The following is a 27,274-nucleotide window of genomic DNA, read 5'->3' as shown; positions in this document are numbered from 1 at the left end:
CTTTTGTGTGTTTTCAGGTTCTAAGGGCCTAGGGAGCAAGAAAGTGCATTTTGAGGCCATTTGGAGCATTTTTGGGCATGATTTGGATAGCTTAATCATGGAGCAAAGAGGATGGACGAAATTGAAGCCTTGTATGCTCTTTGGGGACATCAAACAAAGGGCCTAGCCCAATCAAACAAATCCTTTGAGCCATGGAAAACCTCTAGCCCAATCAAACACATTATGCCATACAAACCAACCTATTTTAGGCCCATTCTATGTACTTAAACCCTAGCCCTTTAAACTAGTTCATTTATCACTTATCAAACCATTCACTTATCACTCACTACATATCATTCACTTATCACTTAACATATCATTCATTTATTTCACTTCCATACTCCTCTTAATTCCACATGCATTCTCACACATGCACATCATTCACTCACATTTCCACCATTCATTCTTTATTCCTTTCCAAACATCTCACGTGCATTTCCACCTTCCTACTTCATCATTTCACCACATTCTCCCTCTTTAACCCTACATGCATTATTTATTGCATCTTCACATGCATTCACACACACTTTACACATTCAAACCGTGAGCTCCCATTCCTATTTGCCATTTTCAGATTTCCACCCACTAACCTAGTCATCAACACATGCACTTCCACCTTTCATCCACAATGATTCATGATTCTTTCACTTTGCATCCTTTAAATCAATCACATACTTTCCCATTGTATAATACATCCACATGCATCTTTAACCAACAAACATTACAACCACATGCACCCTTTTCTCCACATTCCAAACATTGCCGTGTATCCCCTTCATTCCCATTTCCAACATCTTCACATGCATTTCCACTTTCACATGTCTTCACATTCAATTCCAAACAACAATCATTTCAAATGCCATGCATTCACATGCATTTTCAGCACATACACACCTCACACACATGCAATTTCAGCACTAACAAGCATCATTGCCGTGTACCCCATATGCATTTTCAGCTTTCACATGCTTTCCTAACTATTTTCCATCATTAATTAGCCACTTGCATCTTAAACAAACAGCCATATACATCTCCATTCCTCCTATAAAAACCCTTGCATTCTCATTCATTTGGCATTCATTCACTCCCCATTGAATTCATATCTCATATTTCCATTCACAACACTTCACACAACACAAATACACATCCATTGCCGCAATTCCCCTTCCATTTTCTGTGCAGTTTTTCTCCTTCATTGCAGCCACTATCCAACCACTTCCCATCCCTCCAAAACACTTCACATAATCCCCAAAGCTCACTTAGACCTTGTGCTACAACAACGAGGAAGAAAAGAGTGCCTAAACGTTCATACAATTCAAGTTTGAGTTGTTGGAATGTTTAGGGGTTTCTTTGATTTCAAAGTTATGAGGAACTAAACCCCCTTTAGCTAGGGGGTGATTCGAAACTATGTTTATATTTGCAATATGAATTGATTACTTTTGGTTGGTATTTCATAAGTTGTGGATTCAATTCGTTTAACTGTTTGATTGATAAATTATTTATGTATGTTCATTAAGATTGCAAGCTTAATTTTCATGCATGAATATGACGCTAGAATATAAGTGAGTTTCACCTAATCGTTATGAACTTATATTCACAAGTAGTGGAGGTTGCTTATAAACAATCGCGTTAAACGAATTCTTGGCATAAGTTTCATGCGTATTCCATAGTAACGAGTGCCTCGTCAACACTTATAATTTTCATTGAACTTAATGATCTTTGTTGAATGTCTCTATCATGCGTATTCCATAGTTAGGGACTTTGATTAAGAATAATTTGGTTGTAATGCGTATTCCATTCAATCCAATGAATTTAGGGAAATTTGAAAGTTAATTTAAGCGGACCTAATTAACTTGGAGCATTGAGTTTCATAATTTATCGAAAGACCAACCGAAAATCAATCTTGTATTGCAAGTGTAACATGTGTGGAGAAGAACCCCTTAGCTATTCCATCATCCATATTTTTATCACATTCATATTTACATTTTGCCTTCAATTATATTCTGTCTTTTTAATTTAATATCGTCCAACCACAATTCCCCCCCCCCTATTTTGTTAAGTCTTAATCATTCGTATTTGTTTTATTTGTGTATCTTTAAAGCTTTTGGAGTGATAAACAATTGCAAATTCGTCTAAATCAAGTTCTAGCTTCTATTTGAGTCAATTTGATTGTTTTAGACAATTTGAGTTTTTCAAAGCCATTCTGAGTCATAGTAGTCTTGTTAAGAGTATTTTAATTTAGTTTTTATGTTTTTAAGTCAATTTAGAAGGTTTTAGCAAGCCCTCCTAATCCCCGGTCTAGAACGATCCCTCACTTATCCATTCTACTACAATTGTCAAACGAGGGTTTAATTTGAGTGTCAAGTAAATCTCACATCAAATTTTGGCGCCGTTGCCGGGGATTAGCAACTTTGCTAATCCTTTGTCTTTATTTTTATATTTTGTTTTTCGTGCATTCTTATTTCAAATTCTTAGTTTGTTTGTTTCCTTGTTTTTTTTTAGGTACTGTGTATGACTCGTAGCTCTCGGCCTATTATAGAGAACATCTCCGACTTTGACGGTGATTTTGAACGCACTTTGAGGAGAACGAGGAGTCAACAAGAGCCACCACAACCTCCACCACAACCTGGGCTTGAAGAAGACGAAGTAGGTGTAGAAGAAAAGCCCACGGATCAGATTTTTGAAGAAGAACAAGCCATGGCAGCAGATAATAGAACCATCAAGGAGCTTTCGGCCTCGGGTCTGGATAATGCATTGCCTCTTTGTATCCAATACCCCATGGCTGCCCAAGGCAAGACCGATGAATTTGAACTCAAATCCAGTTTGTTACACCATATTCCGAAGTTCCATGGCTTGTCTATGGAAGACCCCAACAAACACTTGAAGGAGTTCGAGGTGGTTTGTTCGAGCATGACCCCCGTCAATGTGGATGGGAGTATATTGAAGATGAAGGCCTTTCCATTTTCACTTATGGACAAGGCCAAAGATTGGCTCTACGAACTAGCCCCGGGAACTGTGACTTCGTGGGAGAGTATGAAGCGTGCTTTCTTGGAGAAATTCTTCCCTACTTCGAGAGTGATTCTCCTACGGAAGAAAATTAGTGGTATTCAACAAAATCATGGTGAGACATTCCCGGCGTATTATGAGCGCTTCAAGGGCCTTGTAGCTTCATGTCCTCAACATCAAATGAAGGAGGAACTTCTCCTTCAATATTTCTATGAGGGCCTCCTTCCTATCGAACGTCAAATGCTTGATGCATCAGCGGGAGAAGCATTGGTGGACAAAACACCAAGGGATGCCAAGGTTCTCATAGCCAACCGAGCGCTCAACGCTCAACAATATGAAGGAGTGGGCCAAAGGGAAGCCCCACGGCAACAAAGTGTAAATGAGGTGAGTGCTATTTCTGAAATTCAATCACAACTTGCTAATCTTACTTCTCTTGTTTCTCAGGTTGTGATTGGTCCAAAAGCACAAGAACACCAAGTCTGTGGCGTGTGCTCAATTCAAGGGCATCCATCCGACAAGTGCCCTCAACTAATCGAGAATGGTGGGTGGGAATCTGCCAATGCAATTGGTTTCCAAGGACAAAATCAAAACAACCCATACTCGAACACTTACAATGCCGGATGGAGGGACCATCCAAACTTCAAATGGAGGGAGCCACAACAAGCTGCCCAACAAGGAGGATTTAGGCCAAACCCCCTGGTTTTTATTCCAAGCCGTATGCACCCCAACAATCCCAACAACCTTCGGCATCATCTCATTCAGGTACGTCTTTGGAAAGTAATCAAGCTATGCAATTACTAACCTCTATTTCGCAGGGGTTGCAAAATCAAAACAACCGGATAGAAAATAACGAGAAGGAGATGATGGATATGAAGAAACAAATAGGGCAGATTTCTGAGTTCCTTGGACAAATTAGAGAGCAAGGAAAGCTTCCTAGCTCAACCACAGTCAATCCAAAGGGAGGATTCGAATCCGCCAAGGCCATCACCCTAAGGGGTGGAAAAGAAGTTGGGACCGAGCCAAACAATCCCAAATCTGCCCAGAAAGTAGATGAATAGACGACACAACCTGAGGCAGATCACCCTAACTCGGCCAAATCAGGTAATTTAAGTTCAAATTCATGTACTTCACGTCCTAATCTGCCCAATGTACCTTTTCCTCGCAGGTTCATGCAAGAAAAAAAGGAAGAAAGCGAGAAGGACATTCTTGAAACGTTCCGGAAGGTGCAAGTGAACATACCGCTTCTCAATGCAATCAAACAGGTTCCAAAGTATGCTAAATTCCTCAAGGACCTATGCAATACAAGGAGAAGAAGGGCAAACAAAGAGGTAGTGAAGGTAAGCGAGAATGTGTCCGCTGTTTTGCAACGTAAACTGCCTACCAAGTGCAAAGACCCTGGTAGTTTCACGATTCCTTGTGTGATTGGACATAATCGTTTTGAACATGCCATGCTTGATTTAGGTGCATCCATAAATGTCATGCCTTATTCTATTTATGCATCTATGAATTTGGGTGAATTAAAACAAGATGGTGTAATTATACAATTGGCCGATCGTTCTAACGCGTATCCAAAAGGAGTTTTGGAAGATGTGCTTGTGCAGGTGAACCATTTAATTTTTCCGGCTGATTTCTACGTCCTAGACATGGAGGATTCAGCCCATTCTACATCTTTGCCGATTCTCCTTGGTAGGCCATTCATGAAGACGGCCCGAACGAAGATTGATGTATACAAAGGCACCTTGATAATGGAATTCGATGGGGAAGTGATTGATTTTAATATTTCTGAAACTATGAGATATCCCGTTGATGACCATTCTTGTTTTTCCATTGATGTTATCGATTCTTTGGCGCAGGTATACCTTGAAGAATTGAATGAGGACGCCCTGGAAACAACCATCACTAAGGCCATAGAGCGCAAAAATGAAGGATTTGGGCCAATGCAAGGCCACGGCAAGGAGGAGGAATTCTTTGCAATGGGTTCTAGTGAAGAAATAATTGAGGTTGTGGCAGCCCTTGAGTCATTACCACAACAATATGGTAAGGTTCCACTCTCACTTTCAAATTCAGTTTCCACTAAGATGCTACCTTCTGTTGTTCAGGCACCATCGCTTGAACTTAAGCCGTTGCCGGACCATTTGAAGTATGTGTTTTTGGGAAAAGGCGAAACATTGCCCGTCATCATTTCATCAAGTCTCACGGCAATGGAGGAGGAGAAGCTTGAGAGGGTGCTGCGAGAGCACAAAACGGCCATAGGGTGGACTTTGGCCGACATTAAAGGAATAAGCCCTACCACATGCATGCACCGTATACTTCTTGAGGAGGGGGCTAAACCAACTCGAGAGGCTCAACGCCGTCTCAACCCTCCGATGATGGAAGTGGTGAAGAAGGAAATAATCAAACTTTTGGATTGCGGAGTGATCTACCCTATCTCCGATAGCCATTGGGTCTCTCCAGTTCAAGTCGTTCCCAAGAAGTCCGGAGTAACTGTTATCAAGAATGATGAGAATGAGCTCGTGCCTACACGCATTCAGACTGGATGGCGAGTGTGTATCGATTACCGGAAGCTAAATGCCATGACTAGGAAAGATCACTTTCCTTTGCCATTCATCGACCAGATGCTCGAAAGGTTAGCCGGTCATGCTTTTTACTGTTTTCTTGATGGATACTCTGGATATAACCAAATTGTGATAGCCCTGGATGATCAAGAGAAGACCACATTCACATGTCCCTTTGGAACATTTGCTTATCGTCGCATGCCATTTGGCTTATGCAACGCACCGGCCACTTTCCAAAGGTGTATGGTAAGTATATTTTCCGATTTTGTTGAAAAGATCATTGAGGTTTTCATGGATGATTTCAGTGTATTTGGGAGTTCATTTGATAATTGCTTGGATAATCTGACCTTAATTTTGAAACGATGTGTTGAAACTAACCTTGTCTTGAATTGGGAGAAATGTCACTTTATGGTGAAACAGGGTATAGTTTTAGGACATATTGTTTCAGAAAAAGGAATTGAAGTAGATAAATCAAAAATAGACCTTGTACGTCACTTACCCTCTCCTACTTCGGTTAGAGAGGTACGTTCGTTTCTTGGCCATGCAGGGTTCTATAGGCGTTTTATCAAGGACTTCTCCAAGATGTCCAACCCTCTTTGCCGATTGCTTCAAAAAGATGTGCCATTCAAGTTTGATGGAGAGTGTAATTCGGCATTTAACCAACTCAAGGAGAAGCTAGTCTGGGCCCCCATTATTGTACCTCCAGATTGGAGCCTTCCGTTCGAGCTCATGTGCGATGCATCCGACTATGCATTAGGAGCTGTTCTAGGACAAAGAAGAGACAAGCGGCCGCATGTCATATACTATGCCTCTCGGACTCTCAATGATGCCCAATTGAACTACTCCACGACGGAAAAAGAACTTCTAGCTGTGGTTTTTGCTTTAGATAAATTCCGTTCATATTTAATTGGTACTAAAGTAATCGTTTATTCTGATCATGCAGCTTTGAGGTACTTGCTCACGAAAAAGGAAGCAAAGCCGAGGCTTATCCGTTGGATTCTTCTTCTTCAAGAATTTGATATTGAAATCCGGTATAAGAAAGGAAGCGAGAATGTAGTGGCTGACCATTTAAGCCGAATGATCCACGAGGAGCATGAACATGCCGTACCTATCCCTGAAACTTTTCCCGATGAGCAGCTGCTTTCCATTGAGGTAAGTGAACCATGGTATGCAGATTTAGTGAATTACTTGGTGGCTAAACAAATTCCAAATGAACTAAACAAGCACCAACGTGATAAGCTTAAAAATGATGCACGTTTCTATGTTTGGGATGACCCTTATTTGTGGAAGTATTGCTCAGATCAAATTGTACGTAGATGTGTGCATGATTCTGAATTTCACTCAATTCTAAGCTTTTGTCACACATATGCATGTGGTGGTCATTTTGGCACACAACGCACTGCCCTCAAGGTTTTAGAGTGTGGTTTTTATTGGCCGACTATATTTAGAGATGCTAGAACCTTTTGTATGTCTTGTGATCGTTGCCAACGAATGGGTAACATAGGTACCAAGGACCAAATGCCGCAAACCCCTGTCTTTAATGTTGAAATTTTTGATGTTTGGGGCATTGATTTCATGGGCCCTTTCCCTCCATCTTATGGTTTCACTTATATCTTGCTAGCCGTTGATTATGTTTCTAAATGGGTGGAAGCAAAAGCCACCCGTACTAACGATTCTAAGGTGGTTGCAGATTTCGTGAAAACTAACATTTTTGCTAGGTTTGGAATGCCGAGAGTAATCACAAGTGATGGAGGGTCTCACTTTTGCAATCGGACCATTGAGGCGTTGCTAAGAAAGTACCATGTCAACCATAAGGTCTCCACACCTTACCATCCTCAAACAAATGGCCAAGCCGAGGTGTCTAACCGAGAAATCAAACAAATTTTGGAGAAGACCGTTGGACCAACAAGGAGGGATTGGAGCTTACGTTTAGATGATGCACTGTGGGCATATCGTACGGCATACAAAACACCCATTGGGATGTCACCTTTTCGGCTCGTCTATGGTAAGCCATGTCATTTGCCCGTAGAGTTAGAGCACAAGGCACATTGGGCCGTGAAGACTTTCAACATGGACATAGATGCAGCGGGAGTTCATAGGAAGCTCCAATTGAATGAACTTGAGGAGATTCGGAATGAAGCCTATGAGAATGCCCGGATGTACAAGGCCAAGACCAAAGCATTCCATGATAAAATGATTCGAACCAAGACCTTCACAGTTGGGCAGAAAGTGTTACTTTTCAACTCTCGCCTACGTTTGTTTCCTGGTAAGTTGCGTTCTAAATGGATTGGCCCGTTTGTTGTTACTAATGTTTTCCCTCATGGTGCAGTGCAAATCAAAAGTTCAAGGACGCAGCAAGAATTCAAAGTGAATGGGCATCGATTGAAGCCCTATTACGAGATGTTTGAGGAGCATGTCGTGGAGGAGGTACCCTTCCATGCCGTGGAACCTAGTCAAGCTTAAACGGAGGTACCGTCCGGCTGCAAGACGTAAAAGAAAGCGCTTCGTGGGAGGCAACCCATGCATCCGAATAGAGAAGAACTTGGAAACCCCTTTAAGAGACTTATTTTTATTCCTTTCTTTTTCTTTACTGCCTTTACTTTGCTTTTTTTCTCGTATTTGTTTATTTGCTTGCTCTGTTGTGACTTTCTGCTTAAAACATTGAGGACAAAGTTTGATTTAAGTGTAGGGGGGTAAACAATTTGTATTTGCATGAATTTCGTGGGATTTATTCACCTTTCACTTAGAATGTTGTTTCTTGCTGTTTTAAGCGTTTTTAGAGTGTTTTAGTGTGTTTTATAGTGTCTTGGTATAAAACTCCGAAAAAAAAAAAAAAAAAAAAAAAAATTCTTTTCTTTGTTGCTATTTCATTTCTGCCTTGTTAGGTTGTTTAGTTGTTATTGTTTGTTTGTTTATTAATTGTGTGAGTCAATGATTGTAACATTGAGAAAATGTTTGATTTATTGATAGGCACTGCTAAACAAAGAAAGATGGTGCTTCATAAAGGTTGTTTGCTTGAGGCCCCACTACGTGGCTTTACTCTTGAAGCGGAAGGCGTCGAAGCGGAAGGCGTCGGAGCGGAAGGCGTAGGAGCAGAAGGCATCGGAGCGGAAGGCATCGGAGCAGAAGGCGTCGAAGATAGAGTATTCCAGGCCTCAATACTTGGCCAAGCGCTGGATGAGCCAGGAAAAAGGTGCCTCTGGAGGAAAGACGAAAACCTTTGACGGTCACTGTGAATCCGACCTTCAGACTCTTGCAGCTCATCAAGCTTCCTCTTCATGCCCGTCGAATAGTTGTTTGCAAGCACGTGCAAACTTCTATTCTCATACTTCAGCTGCTGGATCTCCTGCTTGAGACTTTCCACTTCTGCCATCAATGATTCCACCTGACGGGAGCGGGCAAGCAGGCGTTGGCCCATGTTGGACACAGAACACTAAGTGCGAGGGACTCTTGAACGGCCAACTCATCGGACCGTCCTGACAGCAGCCTACTATCTTTTGGTGTGAGGAGGTTCCTAGCTACTATTGTAGCTGTTGTGGCGTCCTGCATCACAGAGTCTTCACCTGAAAGAGGACCGTTAGAAGAAAAAAAAGAAGGGCGCCATACGTTACCTTGACGGGGCGCAACCGGATCGCTGCTGAGACTCAAATCTAAGCTAAGGTTCGATGAGTTTGCCATTTTTTTTTCAAAAGTGTTCAAAGAGAATGGGTGGATGGAGTAAATTTTCAAAGGGCCGGAGTCGGTTTTCAAGAATGGGAAATCTTCAGAGTGTGTTTGTGGCGGTGTTTGATACCTCAATAAGAAGCCAAGGCGACACGTCCACCGATTCAAAAAGCCGGAATTTCCGGCGTAATTTAGGCGACGCTTTCTCAGCTTTTCAGAAGACGTGTTCAACTTTGTCAAAAGAGTTCTTCTTTTCAGACAACACGTGGAGGCCATCATCGCAACTACACATCTTTAGCCGACAAGCGCAAAGTTCGGCGACGCTTTCTCAGCTTTTCGGAAGACGCGTACAGCTTTGTCAAAAGGAGCCGCATCTGCACTACCACGTGTCGTTCAGGAAGCGAAGGGGCGCCTGCTCAGAAATCGAAGAGGCGTGTTCAGAGATCGAAGAGGCGCCATTATTTCAAAAAGCCGGATTTGCGGGATCAAAACGTTTGTCGACAAAGGTAAAAAGTACCACCACTTGATATTATCTCTATATATGTCGACCTTCGTCTTTTATAGCAGGGCAAACCTGAAGAAAATGCCCAACTCACCCTCACCTCTGAGGGCGCACTCCCAGCAAAGCCTTTCGAAATACTCAATTCTTTCTTCTTCCCCAAAGATGATACCAGATGCCTGGAGTACAGATGACCCAGGAGGAAACAGCACAACAAATACATGTGCTGATTCAACCAACCGCTTCTTCAAAAGCAAAGGTATCTCATATCATCAAGGTCAAAAGCAAAAGTATCTCATATCATGCTCTTTCCCTGTCTTTTTCTTTGTCCTTGTTCTTACTCGCATGGCAAAGTAAAACAAGCAATCAGCCGGCACTTGGAGTCAGTCTACCGATCTGGAGCCAACTGCCTGGAATCTATTCCTGATTGCTTACCTAGCGTTGCTCTCGAGTAGTCATCTTCAACGGTTGATACACTTCCAGAGAAGAGACCACTCCTGCAAAGATTGAACAAAGAAACAGATAACAGGAGGAAGCTCAGACCTTCGGGGGAGACCCTAAAAGGAATCCTGCTGCCCAGTTCAAGAGTAGCACAAAGGAAAATCAACGATGGGCGGAAACCAGTTCAAGAGTAAGCCTGTGGAATCACAAAGATCAAAGCCTCAATGCAATCACCAAGGAGAAGAGGGAATTTACACTCCATAACCAGATTTGCGTCCCTAAACTCTTCTCTTTGTTAATTACATTCTGCCATGTTTAGTATGTTTAAAAGTTTTTTGTGTGTTTACTTATGTTTTGTGTGAACCATATGCTTAAAATATTGAGGACAATGTTTGATTTAAGTGTGGGGGGGTAACTAAGTTTATTTAATGCAAATTCGTTGGATTTTATCACCTATCACTTCACATGTTGTTTCTCACTGTTTTAAAACTGTTTTAGTGTGTTTTGTCTTAAAAATTCGAAGATCCCATAAAAATTTGAAAAATTGTTTTGAAAAACCCAAAAAGAGTTGTTTTAAAGTTGTTTTTGTGTGTGTGTTTGTGTTTTAGGATACCTTCCAACACAATGATAAGGATTTGGTTTGTAATTGCATGACTGTTAAAAAGAGTTATAAACATAGAGGAAAGTTTGATTTACCCTTGGTATATGTTTAGTTATGGTTATAATGTATGACTTCACATGCAATCATAAAAGAAAAATTCGTTTTTGTAACATGCTTGAAGGAAGGAACTCAAACAAACGCTACAACCCTGAGAGACTTGAGCCTATAACGTTCTTTGGAGAGTATAATCTGTGATTTCTTGTTTTCTAAAGTCGTTGCATGATCTCATTATTCTCTGCTTGGTTACTACTTAGAAGGCGTTTCATCATATAGTTCCAAATGCTAGAACTCATGCCCATTTCATTCAAAGCATGTTATTGATTTGCATAACACATATTCAAGAAGAAGTTGTGTAGTGACCACCACCATAGCCAAATAGCCTTACTTCCCATACTTCGTATATGTGTAAGTTTTAACCCCGTTGATCCTTGTTTAGCCTTTATTCTTTGTTTACCCACATTTTCCTCACCTAGCCTAGTTTAGGACAATCCCCACCCTTGTTCTTAAAATATAGTGAGCATGACTTAATTGAATTCCTTTTGAGTTACATTATGAAAGAAAATAAGTGTGGGGGAGAGAATGTTTAAGTGTTTATGTTTTGAGATTCAAAAAAAAAAAAAAAAAAAAAAAAAAAAAAAGAAAAAAAAAAAAGAATTTTAGATCAGAATAAGTGATTGAAGAAAGGTTCCAAAACACCAATTCTGGGCGTAAATTGTCTAAATTCTCCCTTTTTGTTCAAAAGTTGAGTTTTCATTCAAAAGTGAATTCTAAGTTGATTCAAATGCTTTGCTCACTATTTCTTTAAGAACCTTTGTTTTCCATATCCCTTCTTTGTTATCCACATACCCCAAGCCCCGTTACAACCCTTGACTTCTATCTTGAGTGCTGTGTATTTCAATTTGTGGAGTTTGAACTTGGTATGAGCTTATGGTGTCACTGGTTCTCGCGTCTAAGTAGTAGCATTCCATTCATGAGATCATATCTAAACATGCTTATTAACTCCAGAAATTGCGTTCTTTGTGATACTTATATGTGAGTGTTCGTTTTCATGTTACATCAATCTTCTCACATATGACTAGATTAGGGTGTGTAGTTAGAAATTCTGAGTGAAAATCGAGTGCATATCTTGTAAGGAATTGAGCAAATTCTCTAAGGCATGTTACTACATTCAAAACATGGTTTTAAATGCTTAATTGTGAACTAGTATATGGTGACTATGATTAAGAATGTACTTAAGTGTGAAGATGACTAAAATCTGTGAGAATGATGATTTTTAACATGTCATGTGCATTGGAAATCCCTAAGACGGTTGTTGGAAGGTTTAGGTTGTGTTTTACGTGTTTAGTGTCGTTTTGTTTATTTGTTTTTATTCTGTTTTGCTCGAGGACTAGCAAAAGCTAAGTGTGGGGGTATTTGATAGGAGCATATTCATGCGACTTAAATGGCTTGTTCTCGTGCATTTACGTTATGTTTCTCTCGTTATTTTAAGTCCTTTATGCTTCTTTTGTGTGTTTTCAGGTTCTAAGGGCCTAGGGAGCAAGAAAGTGCATTTTGAGGCCATTTGGAGCATTTTTGGGCATGATTTGGATAGCTTAATCATGGAGCAAAGAGGATGGACGAAATTGAAGCCTTGTATGCTCTTTGGGGACATCAAACAAAGGGCCTAGCCCAATCAAACAAATCCTTTGAGCCATGGAAAACCTCTAGCCCAATCAAACACATTATGCCATACAAACCAACCTATTTTAGGCCCATTCTATGTACTTAAACCCTAGCCCTTTAAACTAGTTCATTTATCACTTATCAAACCATTCACTTATCACTCACTACATATCATTCACTTATCACTTAACATATCATTCATTTATTTCACTTCCATACTCCTCTTAATTCCACATGCATTCTCACACATGCACATCATTCACTCACATTTCCACCATTCATTCTTTATTCCTTTCCAAACATCTCACATGCATTTCCACCTTCCTACTTCATCATTTCACCACATTCTCCCTCTTTAACCCTACATGCATTATTTATTGCATCTTCACATGCATTCACACACACTTTACACATTCAAACCGTGAGCTTCCATTCCTATTTGCCATTTTCAGATTTCCACCCACTAACCTAGTCATCAACACATGCACTTCCACCTTTCATCCACAATGATTCATGATTCATTCACTTTGCATCCTTTAAATCAATCACATACTTTCCCATTGTATAATACATCCACATGCATCTTTAACCAACAAACATTACAACCACATGCACCCTTTTCTCCACATTCCAAACATTGCCGTGTATCCCCTTCATTCCCATTTCCAACATCTTCACATGCATTTCCACTTTCACATGTCTTCACATTCAATTCCAAACAACAATCATTTCAAATGCCATGCATTCACATGCATTTTCAGCACCTACACACCTCACACACATGCAATTTCAGCACCAACAAGCATCATTGCCGTGTACCCCATATGCATTTTCAGCTTTCACATGCTTTCCTAACTATTTTCCATCATTAATTAGCCACTTGCATCTTAAACAAACAGCCATATACATCTCCATTCCTCCTATAAAAACCCTTGCATTCTCATTCATTTGGCATTCATTCACTCCCCATTGAATTCATATCTCATATTTCCATTCACAACACTTCACACAACACAAATACACATCCATTGCCGCAATTCCCCTTCCATTTTCTGTGCAGTTTTTCTCCTTCATTGCAGCCACTATCCAACCACTTCCCATCCCTCCAAAACACTTCACATAATCCCCAAAGCTCACTTAGACCTTGTGCTACAACAACGAGGAAGAAAAGAGTGCCTAAACGTTCATACAATTCAAGTTTGAGTTGTTGGAATTTTTAGGTGTTTCTTTGATTTCAAAGTTTAAATTTAATTCTCTTTGTTTTGTACGTATGAGAATGGAAGAGAAGAGTGCCTAAACGTTCATACAATTCAAGTTTGAGTTGTTGGAATGTTTAGGGGTTTCTTTGATTTCAAAGTTATGAGGAACTAAACCCCCTTTAGCTAGGGGGTGATTCGAAACTATGTTTATATTTGCAATATGAATTGATTACTTTTGGTTGGTATTTCATAAGTTGTGGATTCAATTCGTTTAACTGTTTGATTGATAAATTATTTATGTATGTTCATTAAGATTGCAAGCTTAATTTTCATGCATGAATATGACGCTAGAATATAAGTGAGTTTCACCTAATCGTTATGAACTTATATTCACAAGTAGTGGAGGTTGCTTATAAACAATCGCGTTAAACGAATTCTTGGCATAAGTTTCATGCGTATTCCATAGTAATGAGTGCCTCGTCAACACTTATAATTTTCATTGAACTTAATGATCTTTGTTGAATGTCTCTATCATGCGTATTCCATAGTTAGGGACTTTGATTAAGAATAATTTGGTTGTAGTGCGTATTCCATTCAATCCAATGAATTTAGGGAAATTTGAAAGTTAATTTAAGCGGACCTAATTAACTTGGAGCATTGAGTTTTATAATTTATCGAAAGACCAACCGAAAATCAATCTTGTATTGCAAGTGTAACATGTGTGGAGAAGAACCCCTTAGCTATTCCATCATCCATATTTTTATCACATTCATATTTACATTTTGCCTTCAATTATATTCTGTCTTTTTAATTTAATATCGTCCAACCACAATTCCCCCCCCCTATTTTGTTAAGTCTTAATCATTCGTATTTGTTTTATTTGTGTATCTTTAAAGCTTTTGGAGTGATAAACAATTGCAAATTCGTCTAAATCAAGTTCTAGCTTCTATTTGAGTCAATTTGATTGTTTTAGACAATTTGAGTTTTTCAAAGCCATTCTGAGTCATAGTAGTCTTGTTAAGAGTATTTTAATTTAGTTTTTATGTTTTTAAGTCAATTTAGAAGGTTTTAGCAAGCCCTCCTAATCCCCGGTCTAGAACTATCCCTCACTTATCCATTCTACTACAATTGTCAAACGAGGGTTTAATTTGAGTGTCAAGTAAATCTCACATCAATCCTTAATCAACACACAAGAACAAGTTCTCAATAAATCAATTAAGTAAATCACATCCACAATTCAAGAAACAAAATCTGGAGGAAATCAAATCATATAAAACATATGCCCATGGTTTCGAATTCACCCCTAACTAAGAAAAACTTAGTTACACATGTTCATAACAATTGAAAAGCAAATTAAAATAAACATGGAAACGAAACAAGGGAAGAAAGAACTCTGAAAATCTCCAATGGATGTAGATTGCTTGCGGCACAAGATGATCCTTCTCCTATGGAAGCCACGGTGCTCCTTCTTCTCCCTAGGACTTGCGGCACAAAGTGTGGGTGATGGAATTGGGGGTTTTGGATGGTGTTTCCTTATTTAGAGGGATAGAGGATGGTTGATTATGGTGGGGAAGGGTGCGGCAGAAGTGTATGGATGTGTAGGGAGGTGTATGGAGGCTTAGAATGGAGAATGGAGGTGCGGCACAAGGGTTTCTGAATAGCATAAGGGGTGGTACGAATTTTTGGCTGAAATTATGTTTATATAGTCCTAGGGTTCAGTAGATTAGGGTTAGACTTAACAGATTTGGTGGATTAGGGCCCTAGAATTCGGCTATGGTTAATCAAATCCACTTAGGAGGAGGTTTTGGCCCACATAGTTTTATAAACTGATTTGTATACCTAAATCCACAAGGATTAGGCCTTGGAAATCAGAATCCCAAAGAGATTGGGCCTAGGAAGGTGCGGCTGATTTAGGGGAGAGGGTTGCTTGGCTTGCAAGGCAAGGCAAAGCGTTCTAGAAAGGTTTGGGGCGCCACTTTTCTAGGGTTTCTAGAAAGAATAGGTTTTGTGGAAGATTTAGGCCTTCTAGAATAGGATGCTTCTAGAAATAGGTTCTAGAATCATCCATTTAGGTCCCCTTGCAATTAGGATTAAGACATGATAAGGTTTGGATAGGATAAGATGAGATAAGGTTTGGATAATGTTTTGGATAATGTTGGATAAGGTTGGATAAGGTTGGATAACGTTTTGGATAACGTTTTGGATAATGTTTCCTCTTTTGAGCTCCCTCCTTATCCACTTTGTCCTTAGCTTAGTTCCTTCCTCTTCTTATCACATTTCCAACTTCTTGAAGTCCAAATTCGTCCAACCATGTTGCTCCATACACAAGCTATCCAAAGTAAGCCCAAAATTGCTCTAAAAGGCTCAAAATTGCCTTTTCTTGCCAAGTTTGTCATTAGGACCTACAAACAACCGAAAATAGCTCAAAACACTATAATAAGTAGTAATTAGCTCACTAAATGTAAGGAAATAACATAACTAAGTAGCATAAATATGCTCCTATCAAATTCCCCCACACTTAGCTTTTGCTAGTCCTCGAGCAAAACGAAATAAACAAAACAAACAAAACACAACCTAAACCTTCCAACGTTTGCCTCAGGGATTTCCAATGTAACATGACATATTCAAGATCATCACTCCCATAGATTTTAGTTATCCCTACCCTCGAGCACATACTTAATCATAGTTACCACTCACTAGCTTGCAGTTCATCAATTAAAACCTGATTTTGAATGTAGTAACATGCCTTAGAGAATCCCTCAATTCCTCACAAGATATACTCTCTATTTTCACACAGATTTTCTGACTACACTCCCTACACTAGGTGTATGTGAGAAGATTGATGTAAACATGTAGACGAACACTCACATATGTTATAACAAGGAAAGCAATTTGTGGAATTATTAACATGTATTTGTATATGATCTCATGAACGGAATGCCACTACTTAGACGCGAGAACCAGGGATACCATATGCTCAAACCAATTTTAGACTCCACATATTGAAACACATAACAATCAAGATAGAAGTCAAAGGGTTGTAATGGGGCTAAGGTATTGGCTAACAAGGAAAGGTAAAAGATAAACGAACATTCTTAAAGCAATAGTGAGCCAAGTATCGAATCAGGCACTTAGAATTCCCTTTAGAATGCAAAAGTCAACTTTGAACACCCAAGGGGAAGTCACACAAAACTTAGGGCCATATTCAACTTTTTGGACCCTATCTTCAACAACCAACACTTGTGAGTTCATTCTCACTTATTTTCACTCCTTTTCTTTCTTTTCTTCCTCTTTCTTTTCTTTTTCACAATTTTTTTTTTTCTTTTCGTTTTTTTTTTTCTTTTTTCCCATGCCTCCTTTAAGACTTAGGCACACACATACACACAAAAATCCCTTCCCCCACACTTGTTTTCTGCAATAATGTCACTCAAAAAGGAATTCCTTCTAAGTTATGCTCCACTATACTTTAAGAACAAAGGTATGGAAAGTCCTATTCTAGGCTAGGTAAGGATGATGTGGTTAACAAGAAAATAGGCTAAATAAGGCTCAAAGGGGTTTAAACCTACAATACAAATGACAAGGGTGGATTCGGCTATTTGGCTATAGTGGTGACTACTACACAACTTCATCTTGTTATTTGTTATGCTAATCAATTTCATGCTTTGAATGAAACGGGTATGAGTTCTAGTATTTGGAACTATAGTGACGAAACGCATTCTAAGTAGCAACCAAGCAAAGAATGATGAGATCATGCAACGACTTTAGAAAACAAGAATGCACAGATTAATAACTCTCCAAATAAACGTTTAGGCTCAAGTCTTAGGGATGTAGCGTTAGGTTGAGTTTCTTCCTTCAAGCATGTTACAAAAACTGATTTTTTTTCTTTTGTGATTACATGTGAATTCGTAAATGTCAACTACAACTAAGCATAAACCAAAGAGCATATCAAACTTCCATCCATGTTTGTAACTTTCTTTAATAGTCATGCAATTAAAAACCAAATCCTCATCATTGTGTTGGAAGGTACCCTAAGACACAAACAAACATAAAAACACAAACGACTCTAAAAACAGCTCTTTTTGGGTTTTTCAAACACTTTTTTCGATTTTTTTTTCAAATTTTTCGGATTTTCTGATTAAGACACATAAGAATACTTCAAAACACACTAAAAACACTTAAAAACAGTGAAAAACAACTTTAGAAGTATAGGTGATAAAATCCAACGAATTTTCATGCAAAAACAACTTGTTTACCCCCCCCCCCCCACACTTAAACCAAACATTGTCCTCAATGTTTTAAGCATAGACTCACAAGCAAATAAACAAATAATGCAACTAACACATGACAAGCATGGCAAGGTAAAAGCAATAAAGAGTAGGGTTTAGGAACGCAAATCTGGTTGTGGAGCTAGAGTTCCATCATCTCCTCGTTCGAACACATGGGTTGCCTCCCAAGAAGCGCTTGCTTTAACGTCTTCCAGCCGGACGATGCTTCCTTTTAATCTTCACTATAGCTCACGGCATGGAGAGGGATGTCTTCCACGGTATGCTCCTTGAAATTCTCGTAGTAGGGCTTCAAACGGTGTCCATTCACTTTAAATTCATGTCCCGTCTTCAAGCTTTGAATTTGGACTGCACCATGAGGAAAGACATTAGTAATAACAAAAGGACCTATCCATTTAGAACGTAACTTACCTGGGAACAAGCGAAGGCGAGAATTGAAAAGTAACACTTTCTGCCCTATTGAGAATGTCTTGCTCCGAAACATCCTGTCATGGTAAGCCTTTGTTTTCTCTTTGTAAATGCGCGCGTTCTCATAAGCCTCATTCCTTATCTCCTCCAGCTCATTCAATTGAAGCTTCCTATGAACTCCAGCGTCATCAATGTCCATATTGAATGTCTTTACGGCCCAATGTGCTTTATGCTCCAATTCAACGGGAAGATGGCATGGTTTCCCATAAATGAGCCGAAATGGAGACATTCCAATTGGTGTTTTGTAGGCGGTACGATATGCCCACAACGCGTCATTCAAACGCAAGCTCCAATCCTTCCGAGTTGGCCCAACAGTCTTTTCTAAAATCTGCTTGATTTCTCGATTAGAAACCTCGGCTTGCCCACTTGTTTGAGGATGATAAGGTGTTGCCACCTTATGTGTGACATTGTACTTCTTGAGCAACGCCTCTATGGTCCGATTACAAAAGTGAGAGCCTCCATCACTTATAAGAACCCTTGGCATTCCAAATCTTGCAAATATGTTAGTTTTCACAAATTCTGCAATCACTTTGGAATCATTAGTACGGGTGGCTTTAGCTTCCACCCATTTCGAAACATAATCAACCGCAAGTAAAATATAAACACAACGATAAGATGAAGGAAAAGGACCCATAAAATCAATGCCCCAAACATCAAAGATTTCGACAGAAAAGATGGGATGTTGCGGCATTTGGTCTTTGGCACCTATATTGCCCGTTCTTTGGCAACGATCACAAGTCACACAAAAAGTTCTAGCATCCTTAAATATAGTAGGCCAATAAAATCCACATTCTAAAACTTTATGTGCTGTTCTTTGAGTGCCAAAATGACCCCCACATGCATAAGTGTGACAGAAAGTTAAAATTGAATTAAACTCCGTTTCATGAACACACCTACGTAAAATCTGATCAGGGCAATATTTCCACAAATATGGGTCATCCCACACATAAAAACGTGCATCCTTTTTAAGTTTATCACTTTGTTGCTTGTTTAGGATGCTTGGAACTTGTTTAGACACTAAATAGTTCACTAAATCGGCATACCATGTTGCACTTACCTCGATGGACAGCAACTGCTCATCTGGGAATGTCTCTGGGATAGGCACGGCATCCTCCTCATGCACCAAACGGCTTAAGTGGTCAGCCACCACGTTTTCACTTCCTTTCTTGTCCCGGATTTCGATGTCGAACTCTTGAAGTAGGAGCATCCAACGAATAAGTCTTGGTTTGGCCTCCTTCTTCGTAAGTAAGTACTTCAATGCTGCATGATCAGAATAGATTATAACTTTAGTACCAAGTAAATAAGAACGAAACTTATCTAAAGCAAAAACAACAGCAAGAAGTTCTTTTTCCGTTGTGGAGTAGTTCAATTGAGCATCATTTAGGGTCCGAGATGCATAGTATATGACGTGCGGCTGCTTGTTCTTCCGTTGGCCTAAAACAGCTCCTAATGCATAATCTGAGGCATCACACATAAGCTCAAAAGGAAGGCTCCAATCTGGTGGAACTATGATAGGGGCCGAAGTAAGCATCTCCTTTAGGTGTTTGAAAGCCTTCTCACATTCCTCGTCAAACTTGAATGGCACCTCATTTTGGAGAAGTCGGCATAGGGGTTGGGAAATCTTAGAGAAGTCTTTGAGGAATCGCCTATAAAATCCTGCATGTCCAAGAAAAGAACGAACCTCTCTAACCAAAGTAGGAGAGGGTAAGTAGCATACAAGATCTATTTTGGATTTATCCACTTCAATACCCTTGGCCGAAATAATATGTCCTAGAACTATTCCTTGTTTTATCATAAAATGACATTTTTCCCAATTTAAAACAAGGTTAGTTTCAATGCATCTTTTTAAGATTAATGTGAGATTATCTAAACAATCATCAAATGAATCACCAATCATGCTAAAATCATCCATGAAAATTTCAATAATCTTTTCTACAAAATCTGAAAAGATACTTACCATGCATCTTTGAAAGGTGGCTGGTGCATTACATAAACCAAATGGCATTCGATGATAAGCAAAAGTACCAAATGGACAAGTAAAAGTAGTATTTTCTTGATCATCTGGAGCTATAACAATTTGATTATATCCCGAATAACCATCAAGAAAACAATAAAACGAATGACCGGCTAACCTTTCAAGCATTTGATCAATGAATGGCAAAGGGAAATGATCTTTCCTTGTGGTGGCGTTAAGCTTCCTATAGTCAATGCACACTCTCCAACCTGTTTGGATACGAGTTGGCACAAGCTCATTCTCGGCATTCTTCACCACAGTCACTCCGGATTTCTTTGGCATAACTTGAACCGGTGAAACCCAACGGCTATCCGAGATAGAATAGATCACCCAACAATCTAGAAGCTTGATAATCTCATTTTTCACAACTTCCATCATTGGAGGGTTGAGCCGGCATTGAGCCTCTCTAGTTGGTTTAGCCCCCTCCTCTAGAAGTATGCGATGCATGCAAGTTGTAGGACTAATACCCTTGATGTCGGCCAAGGTCCATCCTATGGCCATTTTGTGCTCTTTCAACACCCAAATCAATTTCTCCTCCTCTATTGACGTGAGGGATGAGGAAACTATGATGGGCAACGTCTCATTCTCTCCCAAGTAGACATACTTCAAATGATCCGGCAATGGTTTAAGCTCAAGAATGGGTGCCTGAATCACTGAAGGTAACAACTTGTTAGTAGAAACAGGAATTGGAATTGGGTTTGGAGGCTTACCAAGGTGTTGTGGCAACAACTCAAGGGCAGCAACCATCTCGGCCTCATCTTCACATGTAGGCACGGCATGGAATTCCACATGCATGTCGTGGGTTTTATCCTCTCCTACCCCTTCGGTTTTAAGTCCCATTCCTTTGGTAATGGTCGTTTCAAGGGGGTCCCTCTCCAAGGAGTCAAGATAATCCTATGCCAATGAATCAAATATATCAATAGAAAAACAAGAATGATCATCTTTAGGGTATTTTATAGTTTCAGAAAGATTGAAATCAATAACTTCCCCATCAAATTCCATTGTTAATGTCCCCTTGAACACGTCTATCTTGGTGCGGGCCGTTTTCATGAAAGGTCTCCCAAGGAGGATCGGCAATGGGGTAGAATGGGCCGAATCTTCCATGTCAAGCACATAAAAGTCCACTGGGAAAATTAAATTGTTAACCTGCACCAAAACATCTTCCAAAACTCCTTTTGGATATGCATTAGAACGATCGGCTAATTGAATAATCACACCATCATTTTTAAGCTCTCCTAAGTTCATAGATGCATAAATTGAATAAGGCATGACATTAATTGACGCTCCTAAGTCTAACATAGCATGTTCAAACTTAGTATTTCCAATAACACAAGGAATTGTAAAACTACCCGGATCTTTGCATTTAGGTGGTAGTTTCCTTTGTAGCACTGCAGACACATTCTCACTTACCTGGACCACCTCCTTGTTTGAAATCCTCTTCCTCGTTGTGCAAAGCTCTTTTAAGAACTTGGCATATTTAGGAACTTGCTTGATTGCATCAAGGAACGGAATGTTGACTTGAACTTTCCTAAAGGTTTCCAAGATATCCTTTTCACTCTCCTCCTTCTTTGATTGCCTAAACCTGCTAGGAAAGAGCACATTTAGTGGAATAGAACTTGACAAAGTCGAATTTGGACTTACCTTAGGCATGTTGGACGGTTTTGGCACAATAGGGGGCTGCGACAAAGTTTCTTTCACCTTTGCCGTGGCCTTCTTTGCTTGTTCCTCCTCTTCTTGCAGCAACATGTCCTCTTCTTGACTTGTTTTGGACGGCCTTGGGGTGGTTCCGACCTCCTTACCACTTCTCAACATGATTGCCTTGGCAAATTCGAACCCTCCCTTTGGATTGACAATGGTTGAGCTAGGGAGCTTGCCTTGGTCTCGGAATTGTCCTACAAACTCCGCGATTTGCCCAATTTGTTTCTCCAAGTGATCCACCCTTTTGTCTTGGTTTTGCATGGCTTTGGTTTGATTCTCTTGCCCCTAAGACAAATTGGTAAGTAACTTAAGAAGTGTTTCATTGTCCAACGACGTACCTTGATTATTTTGGGCAGGTTGTGCTTGGTTTGGATTGGGGCCGAATGGCTTGGTGTAGAACCCCGGGGGTTGTTGTCTAAAGCCTCCTTGTTGTTGAGGTTGTTGAGGCTCCCTCCATTTGAAGTTTGGATGGTCTCTCCAACCCGGATTGTATGTGTTGGAATATGGATCATTCCTTGGTTGATTGTGGCTTGGAAATCCAATGGCATTTGCACTCTCCCATCCCCCATTCTCAATCAATTGAGGGCACCTTTCCGAAGGGTGTCCTTGGATAGAACATACACCACATACAATCGGTCCTTGTATCTTCATTCCTTCGGCCATCTGAGACACGATAGAAGTAAGATTAGCTAACTGAGATTGAATATCGGATTGAGAACTTACCTCATTCAATTGTTGCTGTGGGGCGTCCCTTTGCCCAAGTCCTTCATATTGTTGTGCATTTAGAGCACGGTTTGCAATTAGGGTCTTGGCCGCCATAGGAGTTTTATCCACCAATGCACCTCCCGCCGAAGCATCGAGCATTTGTCTTTCAATGGGAAGAAGGCCCTCATAGAAGTATTGAAGGAGAAGCTCCTCCTTCATTTGATGTTGAGGACATGATGCAACAAGGGCTTTAAAACGCTTGTAGTATGCCGGAAAAGATTCTCCTTGACTTTGTTGGATTCCACTAATTTTCTTCCTCAAGAGAATGACTCTTGAAGTAGGGAAGAACTTCTCCAAGAACGCTCTCTTCATGCTCTCCCAAGAAGTAACGGTCCCGGGTGCCAATTCATAAAGCCAATCCTTAGCCTTTTCCACAAGAGAGAATGGAAAAGCTTTCATCTTCAAAATATTCCCATCAACGTTAATGGGTGTCATGCTTGAGCATTGATAAGAGCATATTCATGCGACTTAAATGGCTTGTTCTCGTGCATTTACGTTATGTTTCTCTCGTTATTTTAGTCCTTTATGCTTCTTTTGTGTGTTTTCAGGTTCTAAGGGCCTAGGGAGCAAGAAAGTGCATTTTGAGGCCATTTGGAGCATTTTTGGGCATGGATTGGATAGCTTATCCATGGAGCCAAGAGGATGGACGAATTTGAAGGCCTTGTATTCACTTTGAACATAAAACAAAGGGCCTAGCCCATTCTCTCTTATTCTCTCCCTTATAGCCATGCAAAGAACCATCCATTCCATAAAAAACAATCCATCAATTCACATGCAAAACCACCATTAACACACAGGCACCCAAACAAAGCCAACCTAGCTAACCCTACATGCATTCTTTATTCACTCTTCATCATTGCATTCATTCTCCAAACACTTTCATTAATTAAAACACATTTGCATATCCACTCATTCTTTCCCCAAAGCCGTGCCTTTCGCTTCCACTTTCCAACCTTTCCAAATGCAATTTCATCAAACACATGCATTCCCTTTACTTTCACCCACATGCAAATTTAATCATTCATTTCCCAACATCATTGTCGTGCACATTCCCTAACATTTCTAGCCATTTCATTTCATCATTACACCACCATTCACACCCCTTTAATCCACATGCAGCCACATATTCATTCACTTAATCATTAAGCCACACATTCACACACACACACCCAAAACACATCCATGCCGTGGCCTACTCACAATTCCAGCATCTTCACATGTCTTTCTAGCTTTCCCTTTCATTTCCACCACTCATTCTTCATCATTGCAGCCACCTACATGCATTATTCATTAACCTTTCATCATATAGCCAGAAAATAAGCAAGAAAACACTCAATGTCGTGCCTTCACACACCATTTCAGCACATTCCAACACCTTCACATGCAATTCCAGCTTTCACATGTTTTCCTAACTGATTTTCCATCATTAATTAGCCACTTGCATCTTAAACAAACAGCCATATGTTCCCTCCACTACTCCTATAAATACCCTTGCATTCATTCATTCAAGAACATCTCATTATTCCATTCACAACACTTCACATAACACAAACACAACCCTTGTGCCGCAAATCCCCTTCCATTTCTGTGCAGTTTTTCTCCTTCATTGCAGCCACTATCCAACCACTTCCCATCCATCCAAAACACTTCACATAATCCCCAAAGCTCACCTTAGACCTTGTGCTACAACAACGAGGAAGAAAAGAGTGCCTAAACGTTCATACAATTCAAGTTTGAGTTGTTGGAATGTTTAGGTGTTTCTTTGATTTCAAAGTTTAAATTTAATTCTCTTTGTTTTGTACGTATGAGAATGGAAGAGAAGAGTGCCTAAACGTTCATACAATTCACGTTTGAGTTGTTGGAATGTTTAGGTGTTTCTTTGATTTCAAAGTTATGAGGAACTAAACCCCCCTTTAGCTAGGGGGTGATTCAAAATACATGTTTATGCTTGCAATATGAATTGATTACTTTTGGTTGGAATTTCATAAGTTGTGGATTCAATTTGTTTAACCGTTTGAATGAATATGACGCTAGAATATAAGTGAGTTTCACCTAATAGTTACGAACTTATATTCACAAGTAGTGGAGGTTGCTTATAAACAATCGCGTTAAACGAATTCTTGGCATAAGTTTCATGCGTATTCCATAGTAACGAATGCCTCGTCAATGTTTATGATTTCCGTTGAACTTAATGATCTTTGTTGAATGTCTCTATCATGCGTATTCCATAGTTAGGGACTTTGATTAAGAATAATTTGGTTGTAATGCGTATTCCATTCAATCCAACGAATCTAGGGAAATCTGAAAGTTAATTTAAGCGGACCTAATTAACTTGGAGCATTGAGTTTCATAATTTATCGAAAGACCAACCGAAAATCAATCTTGTATGCAAGTGTAACATGTGTGGAGAAAAACCCCTTAGCTATTCCATCATCCATATTTTTCATCACATTCATATTTACATTTTGCCTTTAATTATATTCTGTCCATTTAATTTAATATCGTCCAACCACAATCCCCCCCCCTATTTTGTTAAGTCTTAATCATTTGATTTGTCTTATTTTATGTTTTTAAGTATTTGGAGTCTTTTGAACTTGTTTTGAGTCTTTTAGTTTGTCTTAGTGTTTTAAAAGTTAGTTTTATTTATTTGAGTCAAGTGTTTAGCATCCCTAGTTAATCCCCGGTTAGAACGATCCCTACTTACATCATCACTACAATTGTCACAAATAGGGTTTAGTTTGTGTGCGTATAAATCTACGTATCAAATTTTGGCGCCGTTGCCGGGGATTGGCAAAATTGCTAATCCCTTGTTTTGAGTCTTGTTTAAATTGTTTAGTTTCTGTTTTGTTTTAATTTTTTGCACCGTGTGTATATGTTTTTGTGCCGTGTGTGGCAACTTGTTTTCTTACTTGTGCCAAGTCTATTAAGTTGGTTACTTATCTTGTTTACTTTTGTGTGTAGGTACTAGTTTATGACCCGTAGCTCACAACCTGTTCGTGAGCATATCTCCGACTTTGACGGTGATTTCGAGAGGACTTTGAGAAGGAACAAGAAATTGCAAGAGTCTAATCCTCCTAGTCCCGAACCTGAAGTAGAAGAGGAAGCCACGGATTGGGTTAAAGAGGAAGTACCAACCATGGCCGTGGACAATCGAACCATTAAAGAGCTTTCTGCCTCAGGTTTGGCCAATGCAGCCCCTCTTTGCATTCAATACCCCGCGGCTGCCCAAGGCAAGACCGATGAATTTGAACTCAAATCCAGTTTGTTACACCATATTCCGAAGTTCCATGGCTTGTCTATGGAAGACCCCAACAAACACTTGAAGGAGTTCGAGGTGGTTTGTTCGAGCATGACCCCCGTCAATGTGGATGGGAGTATATTGAAGATGAAGGCCTTTCCATTTTCACTTATGGACAAGGCCAAAGATTGGCTCTACGAACTAGCCCCGGGAACTGTGACTTCGTGGGAGAGTATGAAGCGTGCTTTCTTGGAGAAATTCTTCCCTACTTCGAGAGTGATTCTCCTACGGAAGAAAATTAGTGGTATTCAACAGAATCATGGTGAGACATTCTCGGCTTATTATGAGCGCTTCAAGGGCCTTGTAGCTTCATGTCCTCAACATCAAATGAAGGAGGAACTTCTCCTTCAATATTTCTATGAGGGCCTCCTTCCTATCGAATGTCAAATGCTTGATGCATCAGCGGGAGGAGCATTGGTGGACAAAACACCAAGGGATGCCAAGATTCTCATAGCCAACCGAGCGCTCAACGCTCAACAATATGAAGGAGTGGGCCAAAGGGAAGCCCCACGGCAACAAAGTGTAAATGAGGTGAGTGCTATTTCTGAAATTCAATCACAACTTGCTAATCTTACTTCTCTTGTTTCTCAGGTTGTGATTGGTCCAAAAGCACAAGAACACCAAGTTTGTGGCGTGTGCTCAATTCAAGGGCATCCATCCGACAAGTGCCCTCAACTAATCGAGAATGGTGGGTGGGAATCTGCCAATGCAATTGGTTTCCAAGGACAAAATCAAAACAACCCATACTCGAACACTTACAATGTCGGATGGAGGGACCATCCAAACTTCAAATGGAGGGAGCCACAACAAGCTGCCCAACAAGGAGGATTTAGGCCAAACCCCCCTGGTTTTTATTCCAAGCCGTATGCACCCCAACAACCCCAACAACCTTCGGCATCATCTCATTCAGGTACGTCCTTGGAAAGTGATCAAGCTATGCAATTACTAACCTCTATTTCGCAGGGATTGCAAAATCAAAACAACCGGATAGCAAATAACGAGAAGGAGACGATGGATATGAAG

The 27,274-nt window shown here is 40.0% G+C and overlaps 1 protein-coding gene across 1 annotated transcript; it reads left to right on the top strand.

The window, feature by feature from the left end:
- Positions 1-2,817: 2,817 nt before the first annotated feature.
- Positions 2,818-18,226, top strand: LOC148692992 (uncharacterized). The gene is made up of 3 exons (XM_088680281.1): positions 2,818-3,345; positions 4,182-4,898; positions 18,206-18,226. The coding sequence occupies exons 1-3, from the start codon at positions 2,818-2,820 to the stop codon at positions 18,224-18,226; spliced, it is 1,266 nt and encodes a 421-aa protein (XP_088536407.1).
- Positions 18,227-27,274: the final 9,048 nt, after the last annotated feature.

This window comes from Pyrus communis, chromosome 11, assembly GCF_041283825.1.
Source record: "Pyrus communis isolate YQ-2024b chromosome 11, ASM4128382v1, whole genome shotgun sequence".
NCBI classification, from domain to species: Eukaryota; Viridiplantae; Streptophyta; class Magnoliopsida; order Rosales; family Rosaceae; genus Pyrus; species Pyrus communis.
This window is presented reverse-complemented; position numbering and strand designations above follow the sequence as displayed.

Coding starts and splice junctions, on each gene's coding strand:
- LOC148692992 (XM_088680281.1), top strand. CDS start 2,818: ATGGCTGCCCAAGGCAAGACCGATGAATTTGAACTCAAATCCAGTTTG. Junction 3,346..4,181: donor CACCAAGGGATGCCAAGGTT/CTCATAGCCAAC, acceptor ACTTCACGTCCT/AATCTGCCCAATGTACCTTT. Junction 4,899..18,205: donor TTATCGATTCTTTGGCGCAG/GTATACCTTGAA, acceptor AACGTCTTCCAG/CCGGACGATGCTTCCTTTTA.